This window comes from Phaethon lepturus, unplaced genomic scaffold (genome assembly GCF_000687285.1).
Source record: "Phaethon lepturus isolate BGI_N335 unplaced genomic scaffold, ASM68728v1 scaffold2371, whole genome shotgun sequence".
NCBI lineage: Eukaryota > Metazoa > Chordata > Aves > Phaethontiformes > Phaethontidae > Phaethon > Phaethon lepturus.
Genome location: NW_010515354.1, coordinates 12,066 through 34,893, shown reverse-complemented (window position 1 = coordinate 34,893; position 22,828 = coordinate 12,066). Strand labels below are relative to the sequence as shown.

General features: G+C 41.1%; 1 protein-coding gene across 1 annotated transcript in view; it reads left to right on the top strand.

Moving 5' to 3' along the window:
* Positions 1-5,566: 5,566 nt before the first annotated feature.
* The window catches only part of LOC104627453 (ovostatin-like), a 27,001-nt gene continuing 9,739 nt past the window's right edge, over positions 5,567-22,828 (top strand). Inside the window, exons 1-22 of the mRNA XM_010295721.1 lie at positions 5,567-5,685; positions 6,260-6,443; positions 6,780-6,936; positions 8,387-8,439; positions 9,339-9,359; positions 10,366-10,534; positions 11,091-11,175; positions 11,944-12,055; positions 12,437-12,551; positions 12,769-12,878; positions 14,578-14,736; positions 15,101-15,328; positions 15,858-15,915; positions 16,417-16,562; positions 17,638-17,787; positions 18,360-18,530; positions 18,830-18,962; positions 19,575-19,671; positions 20,172-20,400; positions 21,693-21,816; positions 22,163-22,281; positions 22,735-22,786. Coding sequence (XP_010294023.1) covers positions 5,567-5,685; positions 6,260-6,443; positions 6,780-6,936; positions 8,387-8,439; positions 9,339-9,359; positions 10,366-10,534; positions 11,091-11,175; positions 11,944-12,055; positions 12,437-12,551; positions 12,769-12,878; positions 14,578-14,736; positions 15,101-15,328; positions 15,858-15,915; positions 16,417-16,562; positions 17,638-17,787; positions 18,360-18,530; positions 18,830-18,962; positions 19,575-19,671; positions 20,172-20,400; positions 21,693-21,816; positions 22,163-22,281; positions 22,735-22,786 — 2,791 coding nt within the window. The remainder of the gene's footprint in view (positions 5,686-6,259; positions 6,444-6,779; positions 6,937-8,386; positions 8,440-9,338; positions 9,360-10,365; positions 10,535-11,090; positions 11,176-11,943; positions 12,056-12,436; positions 12,552-12,768; positions 12,879-14,577; positions 14,737-15,100; positions 15,329-15,857; positions 15,916-16,416; positions 16,563-17,637; positions 17,788-18,359; positions 18,531-18,829; positions 18,963-19,574; positions 19,672-20,171; positions 20,401-21,692; positions 21,817-22,162; positions 22,282-22,734; positions 22,787-22,828) is intronic.

The window sequence follows — 22,828 nt, the reverse complement described above, 5'->3', positions numbered from 1 at the left end:
CCTTGTTGCTGCCTGTCAAGACCACGCAGAAAAGAGGGTTGAATAACCCTCAGTCCTGTCCATACAAGAGCAGCAGTAAAACAGCAAAGCACTGCCCAAAAAAGTGCAGACTAGCTTGGTAGCCTAACTGTACTGTTGAATTTATAGCTTGGTGCAAGATCTGTGTACAACTATGAAAGATAATTTCATTAGTATATCAGTATCCACTCTCAGGCTTATGCAGGTGTAGTGACAGTAACCAAATTCCAGCTTCACTCACATTTGACTGGTATATTTGCCACCAAAGCTGCACAGCAAAGAGCCTTAACAGTTTAGTTCACACAGAGCTATTTCTGCTCAGACCTCAGCCTCTTCACATAGAAGGGTAAAGGTCCCAGTTTTGAAAATAGGTTCTGGATGACCCATCCACATTCAAATGAGTCACTGGCATAACAGAATCCTTGCAGCTGGCTGACCTTCACATACCATCTTTTACACTACTGCTTTTTCCAGTAGTGAAAACATCATAGACCACAGAAATAAATTGTGGCAGCCCTTTCACCCCACCCCCCATTTTGTTGAAAGAAATTCCATCACTTATCAAAATCACTGCAAGCTGTGACTGTTCCTCTAGGGACACACATATTTTCCTTAATGAGCTTACCATCCTCTTAGCTTGCAGAGCTGCTAGAGAACTTTGCCAGGGCCCACAAGTCTTAGAACAATGAAAGAAATGTTGCATGCTTGACTGGAGACCCTACTGACCAAGCAGGACTTTACCTGTAGTTACCACATTTCAGCATTGTTCCCCAACCACCTGGGCCAAACCAAGCATTTCGACCTTTACTATGCCTAAACAATCTAATCTGCTTAAAGAAGGTTTTATAGGAAGCAGTCATAGCCAAAGTCACAGATCGCTTCAGTGCTTTTCAATTAATTTTCGTAGCTGTAATGACCAAGTTTCTTTGTGTTGATCCTTCTCTGAATGTGGCAATTAACCCTTTTACAAGAAAGGTGTCAGTGTCTACACCACGAAGATGTGGTTACAGCTCTTGCAGTATATTCAAGTTGGCTTCAGACTGCCAGCTGGGGTGCTGCTAGCAAGGCAATCATGGAACTCCTCAAATGGGCTTTGCCAGAGGTCATGCCACTAGCTACTGCAGTGCTCAGCTCGCTAGTTCAAAGTTGCTCTGCTAGGCTGTGAAAACTCACACAGAATTACCCACTCTCCTCCACTGCTGCAGTCAAGCACAAAGGAATCATTCAGTAATGACAATAAACTGCAAAAGTAAGAAGGACTGCCATAATGAAATTAAATGTGAGCAGCTACAAATACTGCAAAAACAGGAAAAAACATGGAGATCCTTGGACTACTGGAATTTTCCTAGAGCCATTTTATGACTCCCACAGGAAAGAAATAGGGCCCTTTGCAATAGTAGTGAGTGAAAATTGAGGTCAGGTCATTCCTTGACACAGAAATCACTGTGACCAGTTCTCTATGAAGCAAATTTTGCAGCTGAGTAGTATTTCTATAGTCGATCATAGTAAGACAGCTTTTCTTCGTAAAGATAAGCTTTTACTGATAGAACATATCCAGTGCCTCAAATAAACCAAACCACAACTGTAAAGGCACCATTTTCACAGTTTAACTATGCCTGCAGCAAGGCTGTTTAAGTGGCAGAAAGCTATCTATACCCAGCTGGTGGCTGGTTTCTTTCACAAAGTTAACTAAATCAATCAGCTTACCCTACTGTTGCCAAGGCTCGCTCTCATCAGTCTCCATCTGCAAACACACAGATCTACGTGAGCGTGGTGCTGCTACTAAACAAGACTAGTTAAGGTCTGAAGTTATGGCCTAGGTGACATTCGAAGTTAGGCTGGAAAACCACTCATTTTGAGTCAAGAATGCAAGATAATCCATCTGTATACAATATTTCTCCAACATTACTTCACGGTTCCTCATATAATGCCCAGAAAGACCAACAAGTTTTTCCAAGATCTCCTGGGAAGGAATCATGGTGTTTTACAAAGCCCAGCAGCCTTGAGACCCACCTCCAAGAAATCTCAGTGACAGAGGACTAAGGAGAGCACCTTATACGCCTTCTTGTGTGAGCATGTGTGAGGAGGAGGTTTAGGTTGATTTAGATACTAGTCATCTGACTGAATTCATCTGTGAGGAAAAAACAAAACCCCAAATACAGTCTCTTGACCTGGTGATGAAGTAGCATCTCTAATTTCCTTATAGAGCAATCTCCACAAGCTTCTTGCACATATACAGATGAGTTAAATGAAATCGGTAAGAGTTGAAGAGCAAGGAGAAGCAGTCAGAAAAACAAACAACCAACCAAACCCCCCCAAAAAACTAAATCTAAATAGTTTTGTAAATGTCTGTCCTGAAAACAACTCTTCTGTTTTATCAAGTGGAATGTCATCTGATTTTCCTGTGAAAGACGAATGATTATATGTTATAGCCAAGAAGATGGGCTGACCTCTAGTTTCCTTTATTGTGATAAGGTTTAGTGACTTTTTTTCATCCAGGGTTTTTGTTTGATTGCAAACATATTAGTCCAATAACTTTTCTATTGCAAATAATTGCATTTCTTATTCACATATTTCATTACTTAGATGCACCTTCTCCGTTCTGGTTAGTGCAGAGTTTGAACTAGCGCAGTGAGTTATTTGGATACAAGATACATGGGTCATTTTTGCCCTGCATTTGGTTACCATGCAGAAGGCATATATGCACAGAAGACATCATAACTAGTGCCAGTTCTTGGAGATACAACTGTGGACTTTCTAACCGAAGCCATGATTCAATCTATATTTGGGCCAAAAAACCTGCTCACAGTAACAGTTAAGTTATACACAGCCATCCTCCTCTATCTATACAACTTTTGAATGTCACTTAACCCACTTGATCTTTTGATTAAACTTTCAGAAGTAGCCTCAGAAAGCTTCTCGCTGCATAAGGATGTGGACTGTGACAATTATCAAATTGACTTGTTTGGGATGAATACTTTATCATGTTGCAATGAATTCATAACTGAGAAAGCCAGGAAGAGCAAGAACATGCAATACTGATCCTCCACTCTTTTTACAATGTCAGCTCAAATTCAAGCCTTTGTCAGTGAATTTTTATACCTGACAGCACCTGGTATGGATATCCCACCGCAGAGAAAAGCAAGCTTGATCCCTAGTGAAGCTCCTGAACTGTAGAAGCTGGTACAGATCCTTTTTAATAGAAATGACAAGGAGCTGGGCTTTTGGAGCAGAACATCAGACTGTTGCCTGTGGTCTAAGCAACCACAGCACGCCACAGAGAGAACTCCGGGGATCACCTGTTGCCACTGCCCTGTTCCAGTTTCATATGGTTTGATACTCCTGTGAAAATTTGAAGACATAAGTGAAGAAAGTTTCATAGCTGCCCTATGTGGCAGGTGCTACCATTCCCTGCATCACACACTAGCAAGAAAAAAGAAGAGACAGTCACACAACTTATTAGGAGAGAAAAACGTGCTCCTGTGCAGGTACTCTGCCTTTGAAGCCATATCTCTCTGGCTTCAGGTCTACAAAATTTAACCATGTTGATAACATACAGTGGTGGGTTGACCCCAGCCAGCAGGCCAAGCACCCACCCTGCCTTTTTTGCTCACTGCCCTTTTCCACGGGATGGGGGGATAGAAGAAAGACAAAAAGACTAGTGGATTGAGATAAAGACAGTTTAATAAGGAAAGCAAAAGGTGCATGTGAAGGAGAAGCAAAAAGAGGAATTTATTCACTACTTCCCATTGGCAGGCAGATGTCCAGCCACTTACTGAGAAGCAGGGCCTCAGCACGAGTAACAGCTGCTTCAGTAGACAAACACCGTAACCACAAATGCCCCCCTCCTCCTCTTTTCCCCCACCTTTTATTGTTAAGCATGATGTCATATGGTATGGGATATCCCTTTGGTCAGTTTGGGTCAGCTGTCCCAGCTGTGTCCCCTCCCAACCTCTTGCCCACCCCCAGCCTTCTGGCTTTTGGATGGGAGGTGGAGGAGATAGAAAGCCTTGACACTGTGCAAGCACTGTTCAGCAATAGCCAAAACACTGGTGAGTTATGAACACTGTTCTAGCCACAAGCGAAAAGCACAGAACCATACAGGCTACTGTGAAGAAAATTGACCTCATAACTTCATCCCAGCCAGATCCAATACCAATCTGCATGGAAAAAAAATTAATTAAACTTATCAAAACAACTGCTTTCTAGCATCGCTTTTCTTGTGGGGAACAACACACAGAGTGCTTTATTTTCTCTTGAGAGCACAAGAGAACAAAAGGAGGAGGTAATTATTTACCCTAAAATAAAATCTTTGGATGAATGCAGATTTTTTCTCTCCCTAAGAAAACCAATTAACTTCCACACAGGTAAGCATGATGTCATATGGTATGGGATATCCCTTTGGTCAGTTTGGGTCAGCTGTCCCAGCTGTGTCCCCTCCCAACCTCTTGCCCACCCCCAGCCTTCTGGCTTTTGGATGGGAGGTGGAGGAGATAGAAAGCCTTGACACTGTGCAAGCACTGTTCAGCAATAGCCAAAACACTGGTGAGTTATGAACACTGTTCTAGCCACAAGCGAAAAGCACAGAACCATACAGGCTACTGTGAAGAAAATTGACCTCATAACTTCATCCCAGCCAGATCCAATACCAATCTGCATGGAAAAAAAATTAATTAAACTTATCAAAACAACTGCTTTCTAGCATCGCTTTTCTTGTGGGGAACAACACACAGAGTGCTTTATTTTCTCTTGAGAGCACAAGAGAACAAAAGGAGGAGGTAATTATTTACCCTAAAATAAAATCTTTGGATGAATGCAGATTTTTTCTCTCCCTAAGAAAACCAATTAACTTCCACACAGGTGTGAAAACTATAAGCCTAGGGCACTAACAAATTTACATCAACTGATCAAGTGGATAATTTCAAGCTGAAATTAATCAAGCTTTAACAACACTGTAAAGTGCTCAAAGGTTAAGGTAGAAATAATGAACGCCTTTTAGATCTCTTTCTGGTTCTGGCTTCTGTATTATTCCATTTCATCAATATTCAAAATATCTATGAAGCAAAGGAAAAGAGAGTCCAATACATTATTTTAATGAGACTCAGGTGTCAAAGTATAGAAAGTTAATCTACTTCACCCAGACTGTGAATCCAGATAGTAAATTCCAAGAACGATAGGGAAAACCCTGAAATGTTAATCTGGTTTTATGGGTTTATTCTGGTTTAGGTAATTTAGTGCTTTTCTGTGCTGTGCCAAGCTTCAGGGGCAAAGCCCCTCACCTTGAAAACAAGACCACTGAGGACATTTTATGCAGACATTCAGAGAACGGCAGTGAAGTGTTACAGTCTGAAGACAGTGGGTTGGTTTAGGTTGCAGTAGATTAGGGGAGGTTCTTGCATGCAGTAGAATAGACTGGGATCTCCACCCCTTGCTGCAATTATAAAGGCGCTAACATCGAAGGAAGGAGCCAGGGAGGAGTTGAAAGCTTGATTCCTTTCCTCTGGAGTGCTTGGTGAGAAATGTTGCAGAGCTGTTAAAGTAGCAGGCAATGAACTGTTTCTTGGGGATAGAGCTTATCTCTTTCTTCTGTCTCCCCAGAAAAATGTGGCTGAAGTTTCTTTTGGCTATTCTTCTCCTGAATGTAACAGCTGCAAAGGAACCTGAGCTGTAAGAACTACCATATTATTACTAACAGTATTCACTATAATGCTTTAAAGACAGTGCTAATTAGTGACACTACTTTTACTTTAAATATTAAATACTGTCATGACTCATCTTTTCTATCTGGAGAGCTAAGTTAAACTGGGATGTGGATGGCAAGTGTATAGTTCTCAATACAGAGCAGACTTTTTGCCTATTGCAGATTTTCCACAGAAATTGATGTGTGTGTTCAGAAAAGACAATAGCAGCAGTAACAGCACTGTACTTTGCTAAAAGCAGGTGGGTCCAGGATTCAGATAAAAGGCAAAAGGGCAAGAACTGGGGATGCTAGCAGAGCTGTGTGGGGAACCCAGGGCTAAACTAATTGGGATCTGCAGGACAGGAGTGAGGCGCACTGGCAGAGTGTCCTATGTTTGGGATCTGCAGGACAGGAGTGAGGGGCACTGGCAGAGTGTCCTATGTTTAAGCTAAACTAATCATCAGGTACTGAATAATAACATTACTTTGTACTTGTTTTTTCCTGTTGAGGCTGTTTCACATTTTTCTATGATGTGATTGCTTTGATGTTTGGATCTCACAGGCAGTATGTCCTGATGGTGCCTGCTGTCCTCCAAACCAACTCTCCAGGTCAGGTTTGCCTGCAGTTCCTTAACCTCAATGAGACAATATCTGTCAGAATCATCCTAGAATATGGTGCTGTTAACACCACTATTTTTGAGAAAACCATGACAGCAAGCAATGGTCTACAGTGCTTCAACTTCACGGTAAATTAATTTTAATTCATGTCTCAATGTAAAATAAATAAATGTAAAGAGGGACAAGAAAATTAGAGTGGAGAGAACAAGAGAGGAACAAGCAATGGAAGAAATAAGATTTGCTGAAGGAAAAGGAAGCAGAGGAGAGATATATAGTAACCGACAAGGAGGCATTTTTTTATAGACATAAGAAATAAGAAAGGTGATGGAAGGTGATGAAGGTGATGGAAGTGAGAAGGGTGTCTCTTTGTACGAGCCCAGGCCACAGGTATAGTTGTTCAACAGGTTCTGGAGCAAATTACTTCACGACTAGCAATCTGCCCTTGTTTTTCTGTTTTCTTACAGGTTCCTCCTATCAGTTCAGCCCCCTTGGCTTTCATGTCCTTCTCTGCCAAGGGCACCACAGTCAGCTTAGAAGAGCGGCGGTCAGTGATGATCTGGAACACAGAGAGCATTGTCTTCGTGCAGACAGACAAACCCATCTACAAACCAGGACAGAGTGGTGAATAACTATTTATTTTATAACATGTCCCTTAAGAAGCAATTTCTTCAGACAGAATTTCTCTGCTGGGTGTTTTTCAGACTGAGTTGCAGTCTAGGCAGTTTCTTCAGAGTTTGTGTTAAAACCATTACAAGTATTTGCCGTGGAGCTCAGAGAGTCATCTTCAGGATGGCAGGAGACTGTCATCCCATGGTCTCTATTATTTTCTTTGTCCCTTCCCCCCAGCTGACAGAAGAGGGGAGCTTTTTACTGCTGCTGTTTCATTACTGGTGATAGGTCAAGATAGTGGAAAGAGGTGATTAGATCATCACTTAAGTGCCTGGCATAAAAAAGTGCTCCCACAGTCTTCTGTCTGTGGGAGAAGACTAAGAACCAAATGCATTACTTTTAAATTAATTATAAGTTTTTAAAGACAAAATCATGCTATTTACCTTCTGGGTTCTGATGGTTTTGGACTTTATATTTTCATGTTGTTGTTTTTCCTGCACTTGTGCTATTACCCTATCCATACTTCTCATTTGTCCCTCAAACCATGTATGTGAAGAACCATTTATCTAGATCAATTCCTTAATTCACTTCGAGGCTTTAAGGTTTCTAGCATACCGCTAGAACAATATAGGAAACACTACACAAACACCTCCTTCCAGAGGTCAGACGAATAATACAGCCATTAGACTGGATCAGCTATACTTTAATAAGGGATGAGTTCTATCTACATGGATGCATAGCATGAAGGAAAGCTTACCAGTCAGAATTTGGTGCCACCAAGGTGCCCACCAAATATGGCTTATTTATCAAATGGTTTGGTTTTGAGGTGGGGGAAGCGGTAAACTAAACTAAATTATGAAAAAGTAATGCTTTGTAAAGACACTTTTGAAACATATTTTTATGTTTTCCCTTGTGCAGTCATTCATTGTTCTCCTTGCAGTTTTTCTTTTGTTAAAAAAAAAGAAAGTAAGGCAAAAACCTGTATAAGGTGAGAGCAAACTGAACTAAGAGGATTCCACTGCATTAAGAAAAACTGACACTTCATCTAGTTGAAGTAATATTGGGAACTTCCATATGTTCAAAGCAACAAACCCTGCTTTAGAGATGGGGAAATGAAGAGGAACAAATTTGCCTACATCATGCAGACAGCCACTGAAAGACTTATGGCTGTCCCTTCAGACTGCCTGACCTGTACAGCAGTTCTTACTCCTCTGGTCGTCCCCTTTCTCTGAGGTTAAGCAAACTTCCATGAAAGAGTGTAAAACTTGATGTCAGAGAGAAGTCCCCTCAGCAATATCTGTGTAGGATTCATTTACCTTCAGATGCATGTTATTACCTGCATCCTGTGCAAGTGGGGTTGTTAGAAGATCCAGTGAAACTGAGAGTACTAATGAATACAGAACTTCATGCACAGCCAAATAAATTACAGTTAATGCTAACACCCTGTTCCCTGCATTTCCAGTGATGTTTCGTGTTGTTGCCCTGGATTTCAATTTTAAACCTGTTCAGGAGATGGTGAGTGACCAGTAATATTCCCCTATATTTAAAATTCCTGGGAACAACATTTTCTAAAATTTTAAATAAATAATTGCTGTGGATAAAATGAGATATTGCAGAGACTAAATGCCAAAGAGTTAACACTATTTCCTAAGCGTATGCTATAAACCACCCTTACGCTATTAGAGTAAGGGAAGAGTGCAAGTGTGTAGCAAGTTGGATTTCTAACAGAACACCTCCTGCTATTGCTGGGAAAGAAGCTCAAAAAACCCTCCACTTTGTTGCTGTAGACATTATTTTAGCTCTGACCAGAAAGCCCATGGTCAGTCTCCTGCTATTACTGTTCAGCAATTGTTGCTTGCAAAAATTGGTAAGTCATCCACCTGGTACTTTGACCATTACAGAAATGGGGAAATGAAAATGAAAGTTGTTACCACGATTGTTCATCTCATCAGAGGCATTCTTTTCATTGCCAGCAAGCTGTCTTCATGCTCATAGTACATAAGCCAAGAGACAGAAGGGTCTTTACTGGCCTCCTCTCATGTGGTTGTAATACAGAAGATAGCACAGTGTTACTGAAAGAGCTGGTGCTAATAAGCAGAGTGAGGATCTAAGATCAGAGAAGCTGAAATCACAGTTTAGATTCACCTCTATAATTTACTAAACTGCTCTGGGATTGTACGGAATCTAGTAAAATCAGAAACTGCCCCAACATTCTCATTTCACCTCTTTCTTTTATGTAATCTGCTTATTGAATTAAAACTGCTATTAAACTGATTAAAATAAGAGATGAGGATCTCTGATTACTGGTATTACACTGATGATTGATCAAACATTTCTCACAGTCCTGGGAAAAATTAATCTGTGTTTGTTCAGCCACATAATCTCTTCTCCCACTTTGTTTTTTCCTCTTTCAGTACCCGTTAATTGCAATTCAGGTAAGAGCTTTTTTCTCTTTGTACTGTTTTACGCATATAAAAATACAACCTAGGGTACATGTGCTTATGTATCCACACACAGCCAAATCCTGCTACTGAATACACCGGCAGAAATTAACAGAGACTTCATAAAATCCCAGGATGTTGTTCAAGCTTTACTAAGATGCAAAGCATACCTATATTCATCTCAGTAGACAAAAGTTGTGCTTGTTCTTATGCCTGCCTTCGGCCCCCCTCCCCCTCCTCCAGTTTGCTTTACTTATTTTGGGGTGTATCTTTTCACAACTCAAGTGCTGCTGAAAACTATGAACAAATATAGGCTATGGATACAATTAGTAGCTCTGTTAGCACTTCCATGGCATTTTGTGGTGGTTTTTAAAATAGCAATTGTAGTCCATCTCTACAGAGCATTTTTGCAAGTTTTGATGTGTCACCGTTAGGTCAGATGGCTTTATTTTGTTTGCAGTGAAACGTACGTATTTTGAACTCTACATGTGTTTTTCTGCAGTCAGTGCTTTAAGGAGTTCAAGGAAATGTTGTGAATTAGTTTTCTTTAGTATAATTAGCATAAAATATACTCAGAGGCAAATGACACCTCAGTGAATGCAGAAGAAATGCTTCCTTCCTTCCCCCAGCAGCTGAAAAAAGCTGGGGTTGCTAAAGGCCAAGGTTTCTGTGTGATGAGCTTGGCTGAAGGAGAAGCATGAAGATTTTCTTTCTCTCCCCCCTTGACACAAAACTAGAGCAACATATACTAAAGAGCAGGGAAGAGCAACATTGTGCAACTTCCCCTGATGATTGAGACTAATACCTAGGCTGGCAGAGGATGCCTGAATCTGAGATCAACAGATGAGAACCTAGCAACGTTAATAATCACAGTACAAAGGCATAATTTATCTCAATACACATGCGTTAAGCAACTTCTGCAATGAGTTAAAGACACTTGCCCTATTTTCCAGATTTCCAAGGCAAACAAATTGTGATTCTATATTCTTTTTTTCTTCAGGATCCACGGGGCAACAGGATCTTTCAGTGGCAAAATGTGACATCAGAGATGAATATTATCCAGATTGAATTCCCACTAACTGAAGAGCCTATCCTGGGCAGCTACAAAATTATCATAGCAAAGAAGTCGGGAGACAAAACAAATCATTCATTCCTTGTGAAGGAATACGGTAAATACCACCTGTTGTTTTTATTCAGAGTAGAAAACATTATTATGGATGAGCCCCTATCAATCAACCCTTTTGCTAAAATTTCAAACAGCTTCCTGGCAAAATGCAACTTCAATTAGTTGTCATTAAGAACTGGAGAGGTAAAAAAAAAAAGCATAGCAAAAAGCCAAAGAAGATAAATATGATTAATTAACAGTTTTGCACAGATTCATACAGGAAAATGATCCGCATAACAAATCAATAAGTTGATTGCAAATTTCACTGTGACAGACTAACCTTCTCCAAGCTACATCTACAAACTGTCTTAGCCAAAGCTCTGTAAGGTATCTAGACGTCACAGGATTCACCTCAGAAGTCCTGACTTCTCTTCAAAGCTTTGTAGAAATACGTTAGTGAGCCTTCGCAGGTCAGGCCACCTCCCAACCAGTTCTAAGATCCCATTCTATCTGTGACTAACACTGGTGATATAGCCTCATTTTCTCTTTTGTCTCAGGAGGGCCTACAAGTTTACAATGTACCAGTGTTGTTTTTTTTTTCTTTTCATTCTTTGTCCTAGTGTTGCCAAAATTTGATGTCACAATCACTGCACCAGAAAGCCTTACAGTCCTGGATTCAGAGTTCACAGTGAAAGTCTGTGGAGTGTAAGTACCAGGTGCAGAGTGGTTAGGAAATATGCTGATGAAAGAGACAGGGCTTAGAGAAGAGACTAAAATAAATAGGGCCTCAGAAGAGGTTGGTCAGGGTTGACTTGGTGGTTGGAGCTTTCATTTACTTGTGTGCTCATCTCATTTTAATTGTAGGAGTATTCTCTTCCAACTGGTGTTTGATGGGTTGAATAAATCTTTTGAGCAGTCCCCTGATAAAGTAGGATGTGTCCACTCCCACTAACCCACTTCAGAGGGAGGTCTTCATACATCAGAGCCCTGTTGAATTCTAGCAGGGGTCTTAGGGTTCCACTTGTCTTTAACTCCTGCTCCAAGCTTAGACCTTCAGAAGGACTTTGCTTACTCTAATACCAAGATCTCGTAATTTAGAATCCAGGGTTGAAATCCTGATTCCCTTGCAGATATGAAGAGTTTTGCTTTGATTTCAGTGAGTATATAACTCCAGTCTAAGCTGAAAAGTGGAGACAACAGTCATAATTTGCTCGGTAGCCATGTCTGTCCATCATGCTTATAGAGGTTTTTATTTTTACATTTAAGGTGTGGTTTTGGTTCATGGGTTTAGGGGTGAAATAGAACTCATTAATATTTCAACTTCTGAGTTGTATTATCTTTTTGTAACAGCATGAGACTTAGGAAAAAGTCTGTAAAACTATTCCATTCTCTGGCTTCCCAGCTCACTGTTGTTGCATATGTTAAGTCAATTTCTCAAGCATCTGCTCATGGACCTATTTCCTCTTCTCCTAGGTATACCTATGGCCAGCCTGTTGAAGCGAAAGTCCAGCTCAGCGTGTGCAGGGATTTTGATTTATATGGGAAGTGCAAGAAAAGCCCAGTTTGTCAATCATTTACCAAGGATGTATGATACATAATTATTATTTTTCTTTGTGCTCGTCCTCTTTCCTATGTCCATGCTTCTCTCCCTTTGCTCATCACACTTTTCTTTCTCTCCTTGATACTTTTACTCATCTTTTTGCTTAGATCACTATCTAGGAACTCAGGGCACCTCATTTCTTTTCTTGGTTTCCTGCAGGCCTGAAGAAGGACAGACATGTTCCTCCCTCATGACTCAGTTTCCCATATGAAAAGTCTAGACGGTGATGTCTCCATCAGTCCTGTATAAATCATGTTAAAAGTAGTGGGAAAAGACTTAACTCACTAAAGAAGGGTCCTGTGTATTGCCAGCATCCTTTGAAAGCTCTAGTTCTTGTTAATAGGATTTGTTTTCTTCCCTTTCCAGCTGGAGACAGAGGGCTGTCTCTCCCAGGTTTTCAGCTCCAACATCTTTGAGCTAAATCGCATTGGTTACATGAGGAACCTTGATGTGAAAGCCATTGTCACAGAGAAGGGAACAGGTAATCCCTCCTAGACAGCCAGAAACAGCAACAGTGGTATAGTCAAAAAAGAGAGTAGGAGATAGTCAGCCTCTGCCTGCTGAGTACAAGGATGTCTTCCTGAAGATGAAGATCCATTTTTATAAGCACAGTGACTATCTCCAGGCAAATGTTAACTCTGATGAAGCTATATGCAAGACAAAGTATACCTTCTCTTGACTCTGGACATGTCTTACAGGCCTGCAACTTACAGCTACTCAGTCTATTTCTATAACTCGGGTGATGAGCAGTATACAGTTTCAGAACATGGATCGTCACTACAGAAGAGGAATTCCTTACTTTGGGCAGGTAAGCAAGGGCATAGAGAGCTTGTATTGAAGATGACTGACAGGCAATTACATGACAACAGTGATGGGAACATTTTGGGTACTGTTTGGGGGGGGAGGGGTGTTCTCCCCAAACTTCTTTCTTTACATACAGTGCCCTATTAGTAATTCTGAACACTGAGAATATGAGTTTATTCTGAGTTTGATTCTGCCAGAAACACTATGAATCAAAACAATTCACTAGCTAGCATTTTTCTAACTTGCATTTTAAGCTTGATATAAATCACTGCCTCTCCCTTCAGAATTGACCATCATATATGAGCCAGAGGTCAATAAAAAAACTGGGAAATGAGGGAAGGAAGAGTGGAAGGAATTTAAGAAAAAAAAAAAATCAAGGAAATAAGAGTTTCTGTCTCAAAAAATATTTTTCAGGATTCTGTGTTTCATGACAAATCCCACATAACTCTGTCAGTTGTTTGAAGAGTAGGGATAAACCTCTCTTTCCTTCAGTTCAGCTTTTTTCAGTGAGGAAAGGATAAGGGAACATCTTACCAGGAGCACTAAAAGAAGAGAGGAGAGGAGATTGTCTTTCAAGAATTTTTTCCCCTCTGGCTGATGTCTATATAATTTTTGCACTTGGTTACCACTCCATTCTTCAGGTTGCTGTGCACCTTACCACCTCTTACTGGAGGATGGGGGTTAACAGGCTCCCTGGGGTGATGTGCCACAGCGAATTCCTCAAATATACATATTCTCACACACACTAGAGGTTAAACATGCTGAAAGAAATGTGGAAGGAGGCTGGGATGTTGCATCTCAGAAATAAAGCTGCTGCTGCTGGCTTCAGGCAGCTTCTTTGCTTTTTGTGCAAAAAAAAAAAACAAACCCTTGAGGGTCATACCAGGGGAACTATTGTCTGGAAGCCACTGATAATCATACTTTCTCAAAATGCAGCAGACTCCAGTTCCTGTCTGGTGCCATCACATGCCATTCAAAGTCCTTCCCTGCATTATGAAACATCTGTTGTATACCTTCACTTTTGTTCCATTCAGTCCCACTGAAGTCAATATCCACCTGAATGCTTTTAGTTCTCTATTGTTATTTTTGTTTCAGAGGTCATTTGTCTCCATGTTGTTTCTGGCCAGTGAAGATAGTCAGTCTCTTAAACTTATTACTTCTGCCATCTTCTTCTGAAAAAAACCTCAAAACGAATGTTCGGTTCTAGCAACCTAGAATTCACCTAATGGTGTCTGTTAGTTTTTGTTTGTTTAATGCATAAACAGCAGAGACAGTGGGGACAGAATCAGAAGTGTGTTCAAAACAAAGATCTGGAGAAAAGGCCTTCAGTAAAGTATGAGCAGCAGACTCTCAAGACTAAGAAAGGAAAAAATGAAGGAAAGGAATCTAAAGGAAATTTAATCTAAAAAAGTGTAGTCAGAAGGGACTGGCCGGGAAAGAGATGAGACAAAAGACGTTCTTGCTCCATGAAAGGATGTTATCATCAATGGTGTAGCAGATGCTGAGGAAACTCCTGCTCCAAACCTCATAACATAGCTAAGATAGCTGCCAGAAGGTGAAGAGAGACACTTCAGTTCTTAAATATTGCTTTGAAGGGAGAAGAAAAAGCAATTCTGCTGTGTGGAGAGCAAAGGAGTGCAAAACATTAGTATCTACATACAGAATGATAACACACTGAACATGTCTTGCATTCCCTTCTACAGATCAAGCTGGTAGACAAAGACAATTCTCCTATTTCCAATGAGGTTATTCAGCTATTTGTCAATAACAAGAACACAGACAACTTCACCACTGATGATAATGGCATTGCAGAATTTAGCATTGACACATCGAAAATGTTTGATCCTGAGATCAGTCTGAAAGTGAGTACAAAGCAAGGCTGAACAGAGACAGAGATGGCTGTTCTCAAACTGAACCCAAAAAAGATGGGATGAGGTTTGAATTCTGCTAACAAAAATGTGCTTTTTCTGGCTTATTTCATGTTCTAGAGCTCTCAAAAATTACTATAAAAGAAGTGAGGAAAACACTTGAGTGGTTGCAATGAAATGGCTTGCTGCAAGGCTGCAGGACTATTGTGCTGCCCTTTCCTTACCGCTTTGGCTTTAGATGCAATTCTTAAATATATGGATTGTGTGAACTAACCATTCTGATGTCAGTATGTGATAATGATTTCCCTAGTGGCATACGGTTGTTTTTGTTTTCTTCCCCACTCCCTCTCCTGATCAGGCAACTTATAAAAGCAGTGACCAGTGCCACTCCGAAGGCTGGATAGAGCCTTCCTACCCCGATGCATCTCTCTCCATCCAGCGCTTTTACTCCTGGACTAGCAGTTTTGTGAGGATTGAGCCTTTGTGGAAAGATCTGAGCTGTGGGCAGAAGATGATCATCACTGTGCACTATGTCTTGAACACTGAAGGCTACAAGAGCATCAACATGATGAACTTCTACTATGTGGTGAGTGTGGGATTGTTGCACGGTTTGCTGAACAGACTTGACCATGCAGCTATCTGGCAGTCCATCCACAGCAATTACAGCAGTGAGTGCTCTTCCAGCTTTTGGATTACCAGTCAGCACAATGGCCAACAACCCAAGTACAGAAACAGCACTGAGGTGATTTGGCAAAACTACCTGCTTGGGAAAAACTACCCTTATTTCTGGACATCTTACTCTATTTCATAGTAAGAAACCGACTTCATAATGTTTCAGCCCAGGGTTCTTGTCCCTTCCCTCCAAGAAACTCTTTATGGTATTCTCTGCCTCCATCTTCCCTTCCTTTTCCTTCTGTTTCCTGACCGGTGACAAGGCCCCCAGCAGTAGCAGCAGCAGTGGCATCATCCAGCATGCCCTAAGGCTGATGTTTAACCATTTGAAGCCATCTCAATGTACATGCCTTGATTGTCCTGTTGATGTACATTGAACTTGACTACCGCTTTCTCCCTCCAATCTCTACCAACCCATGAATGTATTGTTCTTCTCTGCACAGGGCATGGCAAAAGGCAAGATTGTCCTTACAGGGGAAATTAAAGTTAATATCCAAGCTGGTAAGTTAAGTTGCCAATCCATGTTTCTGCATTAAAAATAAAGAGGATGGTTGAACTGAGGACCAAGGTAAGACTTCCCAGATGCATAGAGCAGCTGTTGGGAGGGCTGTATCTCCCTCCATCCATGTATGTGTGCATGATACTAACACTACCACTAAGATCACTATAAAGTCAGGTTTAGTCCAGAAACTAGTTCAGAGGATATGAGTCAAAAAGTAATGTCCTGTCAAGATCTTCCAAAGGATAATGTAGGGAATGTAGAGTGTCTGGCTTAGGGGCCTATCTGAATCTGGCCACATATTCAAACCTACAATAAATATGAAAGCGTCTGGATATAAACTTAGGCATGTCACTTCCTGGCAAATCCAGGATTTTTCAATTTAACTTCTAAGTACAGATTGCTCCACTGACTGGTACAGCTATATGCCAGCTGAGGATGGCTACTACCACAGCAGATCTTTGCGCTTCTCTCCTTATTGGTCCCTTTCTCTCTTCTAACAGACCAAAATGGCACTTTCACCATCCCACTTGTGGTCAATGAGCAAATGGCTCCAGCCCTTCGGTTGCTGGTATATACCTTACACCCTGCCAAGGAACTGGTGGCAGACAGTGTCCAATTCCCAGTTGAGATGTGTTTCAAAAACAAGGTGAGAGGCACTAAGATACAGAGAGACTTACCTGCTGTTGGACAAATACAAATTCTTTCCATACACATTCACAACAGATTTCTAGTTTTATTTCTTGTTTCTATTCACTTCTCTCAACATTACTCTCTTAGTTCTCCTTTTTTCTGTTTGGCCTTATACCTCTCCTCTACCACCACCTCCTGGCCTTATCGTCAAAAGGTAAATCTTCTAACATTAAAAACTACTTTTCAAGAAACCCACACTACTCCCAGATGGTTCCTGCCTCTCTTGAACTATACTAGTGTCCTATTTAGTTTAGATTGTCTGTTCTTTAGCATAGTGAACACTATTTATTTAGCCTTTTCCCACTTCACTATTTAGAACTTCACAACTTTTTTGTTGAAAAATGAAATTTGGAGTAACCAGAACTAAATACGTGTAGAAAAAAAAAAGGCAAAAATAGCAGTCGGGGATTTAAGTTTTCCTATCATGTTTTTTCCACTGGTACATTTTCATTTGTCATTTTGAAATCAGGTTTCACTGTTAAGATTTTTCTAATCTTTAGTTCCTTTAGTTCTTTAGTTTAGTAAAAAACATGAAACATTAGGAGAAGACAAAACAAGTGAGATTAAACCAAATGTTTCCAGTTACCTGATGTGGCCCTCCTCTTCTATTTTTTTTCCCTCTTATCTAACACAAATGTGAAATAGATTTTGCTCTGAACAGATTCAAAACAGAATCTGTTATAATTATTTGATATGGTGGGCCATGGACCTAGTAAAAATATGTAATGCTTATTACATGTAGTCTGTGTCACAGTAAGATTTGATTTGATAATAGCAGCAACAGAATCACGCTTTATTTTAAATCACTTTTGGTAGGCTTCCTTTAAGCTATCAATCACTAGTCTAAGGGTGTTTATTGCCTAAGCCCCCATTATAGCGGAGGCCTGGTCAACCGAGACCTGACATCCCTTCCAGTCAGACTACCTGTGCTTTAACAGAAGAGCCTTCTACTCTCCTTCTTGCCCTCCATTCTCACAGCAGCCCCAAGCAGTAGGAATTAACCACACCAACATCTGTTTGATAAATTTCAGGTCCAGTTGCAATTCTCTGAAATGCAGATGCCCTCAGCTTCCAATGTTAGTTTAGTCATTGAAGCTGCTGCCAACTCCTTCTGTGCTGTGAGGGCAGTCGATCAGGGCGTGCTGCTCGTGCAGTCCGAGACAGAACTGTCCGCGGAAATGGTAAGCTGCCCAAAAGTATTGTCTCCTTCCACTGTGGCACTGCTTCCTCCTCCTCCCTTACAGTGTCTCTCCACTTGAGATTGTTAGACTGTGTTAGACTTCTACCGCTTTTTGCATGTGCTGGTCCTAAACCATTTATAATAGGCAATACACAGCTTTTGTTTCTTGGCAGTTGGAAGCCGTCTTTCCTATGGGATTTGGTTTAACCAGTGACTGGTCCCTGGCAGCACGACCTTCAGGTGTACCAGCCACTTCTCCCAGTTTTATGTCATCAGCAAACTTGCTGAGGGTATACTCTGCTCCATCATCCAGATGATTAGTTGAAGATGTTGAACAGGATTGGACCCAATATTGACCCCTGGGGTACAGCACTAGTTACTGGCCTCCAACTAGACTTTGCACCACTGATCACCACCCTCTGGGTCCAGCCATTCAGCCAGTTTTCAATGAAGGAAACAGAGCATTGTTTCAAACAGGCCAACATCTCAGCTCTGGCATTTTGCAGCACGTGATGGTGGAATCAGAACTGATCTTTCCACACAGACAGGTTTTGTGTTTCCTCCCCCTCACAGATATACAGCCTGCATCCCCTGCAAGACTTTCAAGGCTACATCTTCAATGGTCTCAATCTAGAAGATGATCCCCAAGACCCCTGTGTCTCATCTGACAACATCTTTCACAAAGGCTTGTATTACACACCTGTAATGTCTGGATTAGGCCCAGATGTGTATCAGTTCCTCAGGGTAAATGTCCCGTACATTACTTAAATCTGTTGAAGTGAGTTTCCACTTATGTAACTTTAGGTATTTCTGCAAATGATGCTGTTAGTAAAATTCATACATGACAAACTCTCCTCATGGACATCTATTCTTAATGGACGCCGACTGTGATTTTTCCAGCATGCATAAAGCTCCCACAAGTCTCTGCATAGATGTCTCTGGGCATCTCTGTGGTGGAAAGGCAGTAATGGGAAAGATGGAGGACTTGAATAAACCTCAGCTACAATATGGTTATGGTTAACACCAAAATGTGTTTTTTACAGGATATGGGCATGAAATTTTTTACCAACTCAAAGGTGCGGCAACCAGTTGTGTGTACTAGTGAGACTGTAAGACGCCCACCATATTTCTTGAATGCAGGATTCATGGCTTCTACACAACATGTCAAATCATCAGGTAATATAGGGGACAGGAAAGATATTTCTTTTTTCTCCTTAAATGAAGTGGTATTTATGTAACATGGCATGGACAGTAGTCATGAATCACATTGTTATTGATACTGAATATTGGTCTGGTACAGAATGAGATGGCTTAGGATAATGGCCAATGCCCAAAAAAGCTTTTCAGGTCTATGCTTCTGATTCATGTCCAGTTTCATGCCATTTCATCCATTTCTACTCAATAAGTAGAGTGTCACACAAAACAGTGTTGACACTGATTCCCTTCTGACTAGAGCTTGTTTGAAAAAACAGTGTGACTGTGTGGACAGCAAACAGATCTAAGACCCATGGGACCTGAGTTCTAGCCCTAGGTGTCATGCTTACATCTGGAGACAAAACCACTTCAAGTAATGTTTTCTTTCTCTGGGATACCAGGTTATACCTAAATCAGAGATACATTAGTGATATTAATTAATATTTATGTGGCATTACCAACAGTCTCAGTTAGAAAGAAATGGGTAAACACTAATCATCCTTCATACTGGTCCATGCATATTAAAACTTGCCCTTTCTGGGACTCTTCATTATATGAACCAGATTTGAATAAATTCCCATTATGTCTTACAAGCTGAAGTTGCTAGAGAGGAACGTGGGAAGAGACTCATCCTTGAGACTATTCGTGAATTCTTCCCTGAAACTTGGATTTGGGATATAGTCCTAATTAAGTGAGTACTGCTTCTTTCCTCTCTTTGCCTTGCTTTTAAGTTATAAAATATGTCTCCTGATGTCCTGCAATGTGGCAGTTCCTTGCCAACTCTTCTTACTTTTTGGCCTGGAAGACCAAGATTTTTCAATCACCACCTGACCACCTGCCCTCCTTTTTTCCATGATAAAATTACCCTGTCCCCAAAGTCATCTATTCCCACAATGTATACTATGACTCACATTCCCTTTGTAAGAAGAGGGACACCTCTATTTAAAATATGGGTCTGCAAAGCCAGAATTCTGAGTTTTCTTTCCAAACTCAGGGAAATGATGGGTAGAAGATCTTTCAAATGGGCTTTTCTCGGAATATTTGGGTGATAAGTTCGGGAAGGACTTGGATGTGGGATTTCTGCAGACAGAATAGGTGTAGCACTGTTTTTCAAAACCAGTTGCCTCTACTGAGAAGCAAGGTATATGAAACTTACCCTTCCTAAACTCATCCTTTATCTATTCCCATCAGCTCTACTGGAAAAGCCAACATCTCATACACCATCCCTGACACCATCACTGAATGGAAGGCCAGTGCTTTCTGTGTGGAAGACTTGGTTGGATTTGGTATATCTGTGCCTGCCACCATGACAGCCTTCCAGCCTTTCTTTGTGGACTTGACCTTGCCATATTCTGTCATCAGAGGAGAAGATTTCCTGCTTAGAGCCAATGTCTTCAACTACCTTGACCACTGCATTAAGGTGTGTACACACTCTGAGACCTTACCCTATCTCAAAAGAAGCTGCAGCATTTGTAGTCTGAAAAAAAAGCAGCAAAATAATTGGCATAGATGACTGGATCTGTCCCTGCACTTGATTGATGTACTGATTATTCTATCTGATGATAGACTATCCTGACTGGATTTGTCCTCCTAAGCCACTACAAAGCAGAGGGAGTTCTGTGTGAACCGAGATGAAGACAGGTGTATAAGCAACTGTCTCTAGAGATTCATAAGAGGAAGGAAACAAGTGCTTTGCCATCATTCACCATCCACAGTCACCATCCACAGTCATGCAAGATATCAATTGTTTTTAGTGGGGTCTTTTCTTCAGGGATATATGTGAAAGTGTGAAGAAGTGAAGGGCTTGTGCTTGCCAAACAGAAGAAGGTGGGAAGAGCAAGCGGAGAGAAGACAAACCCTTCTTCTCTGGGTGAAAGTTCCCAAAAGTACTAAAACAGGGAGCACAAAAGCCCAGTACTTGCCCTGTAGAGTATCTGTCCAGCTAGAGGCTCTGTTGCTCCCAGACACTGAGGGAATGTGCTCTCAATATTCAGTACTTTCTCAGCAAAATGCACTGCACCTCTGCATGGAGGGAACTTACACATGGTTTAAAGGATACTTGAAGAAAGAAAAAATAGGGATCTTCTGTTTGGCTTCTTGCTTCTTATGTTGTATCTCGGAATCCTGAAAAAAAGAGGCAGGTGTAGGTCTAGATTTCTTCTGCTTGATTTGAATGCTGAAATTAAGCTCTCCAGTCTCACAAGGAGATCACCACCAAAGGAGGAAAAATCAAGACACAATTTAGGAATGTTTTTTCCAAATTCTGTTAACAATTTGACCTAAAAAAACAAAAAAAGCCTAGAAAAAAAGATCTCCATTATTGAGGCTTTCATCTCTTCATCTTTTCTTTTTTCAAGAATTCCTACAACAACAGAGGAACAAACACTAATCAGTGGTTTCATTTGCAAGTTAGTTCAAAGCTATTAACACCAGGTGAGCTGAAGGTAGCTCAATACCCAGATCAGGAATCAGATGTATGGATAGGATATTTAACATCTCAATGGAGAATGTCATGAGAAGCAAAAGGGAATACTGTTAAATTCACATCTGATAGATGATTCATCTAACACCATCATCCCAGGCCTTAAATCTGCTCTATACTGTTAACACTGGACATAAACAGAGACTATCTATCTTGCCCTCCTCTAACAATAAAGCACCATTTGTCTCTGGTACAAAATCTTCATCCCATCACACTCCTTCTGTTCTCAGATTAATGTTTTGCTGTCAGAGTCCCTTGATTATCAGGCCAAACTCATCTCTGCAGAGGATGATGTATGTGTATGTGCCAAGCAAAGACAGACCTATGTCTGGAATATTTTCCCCAAAGAAATGGGTAAGTGTCAATTTGCATCTACCCAGTTTTCTGTCTTGAGATTGATACTAATCAATTTATACCTTACCTGAAAAACCTAATCCTCTTCGGACCTGGAGAACTTGGTCTACCAGTGGTGTCTCTAGGTGTCTGGGCTAAAGAGCTCCTCCACAACTGCAGTGTGTTTATCACTCCCATTTTCAGAGATCAGTTCTCTTCCCATAGGTCTCAACTAGGGTGACTGATCACTCATTATGTTGCACTACTTAATGTCTGTACATATTCATTATCAGATGGAATTTCTCACTTTAGTCATCATTCTACATGATGGAGTTCCATTTTTTCTCTTTTCCTGCTGCTGTTTAAGGTAATGTAGTATTCAGCATTACTGCAGAGACCAAGGATGATGGAGCTTGTGGAGACAAAGCACCTAGGAACAACAGTATTGACTACAGGGACACCCAGATGAGAACACTGTTGGTTGAGGTACTGCTGACAACTCTTACTGTTTGCCCTGTACTCCCTTCCATGAGGAAAGAAAAATACAGCAAAAGTACCAAAAGCAAGTAAAAGTTTTGCAGGTTCCCTAAAGAACTTCTGGTTTGGCTCCACCTTCATCTGGCTGGGACAGGGTCTGGCTGTTCAATCTGAGACCAAGTCCACTCCCATCTGATGTCCTCTTCCATGAGGATCAGTAGGTGTTGATAAGTGCACATCTCCCTCATGCAGAGGAGAAACTGGAAATGAGGGACTCCATCTGATGGGAACTCCCTTTTAGTAGCAGCCACATCAAGTATGAACCTGTAAACTGTTGCTTCAATCCAGCTGTCTTATGATGCAAGAGGATGGGGTGGTGGGTGGCTGTTCTGTCACTGCATTTCTTCTGCATGGTTTGTTCTCATCCACTGCCATGTGTCTCCTCTTCCTATCATCATGTAGCCTGAAGGCATCAGAAGGGAAAGGACCCAAAACTCCCTAATCTGTACAAAAGGTAAGGGTCTTACATGCTGCTGTCCTGAGAGGAACTAAAAGG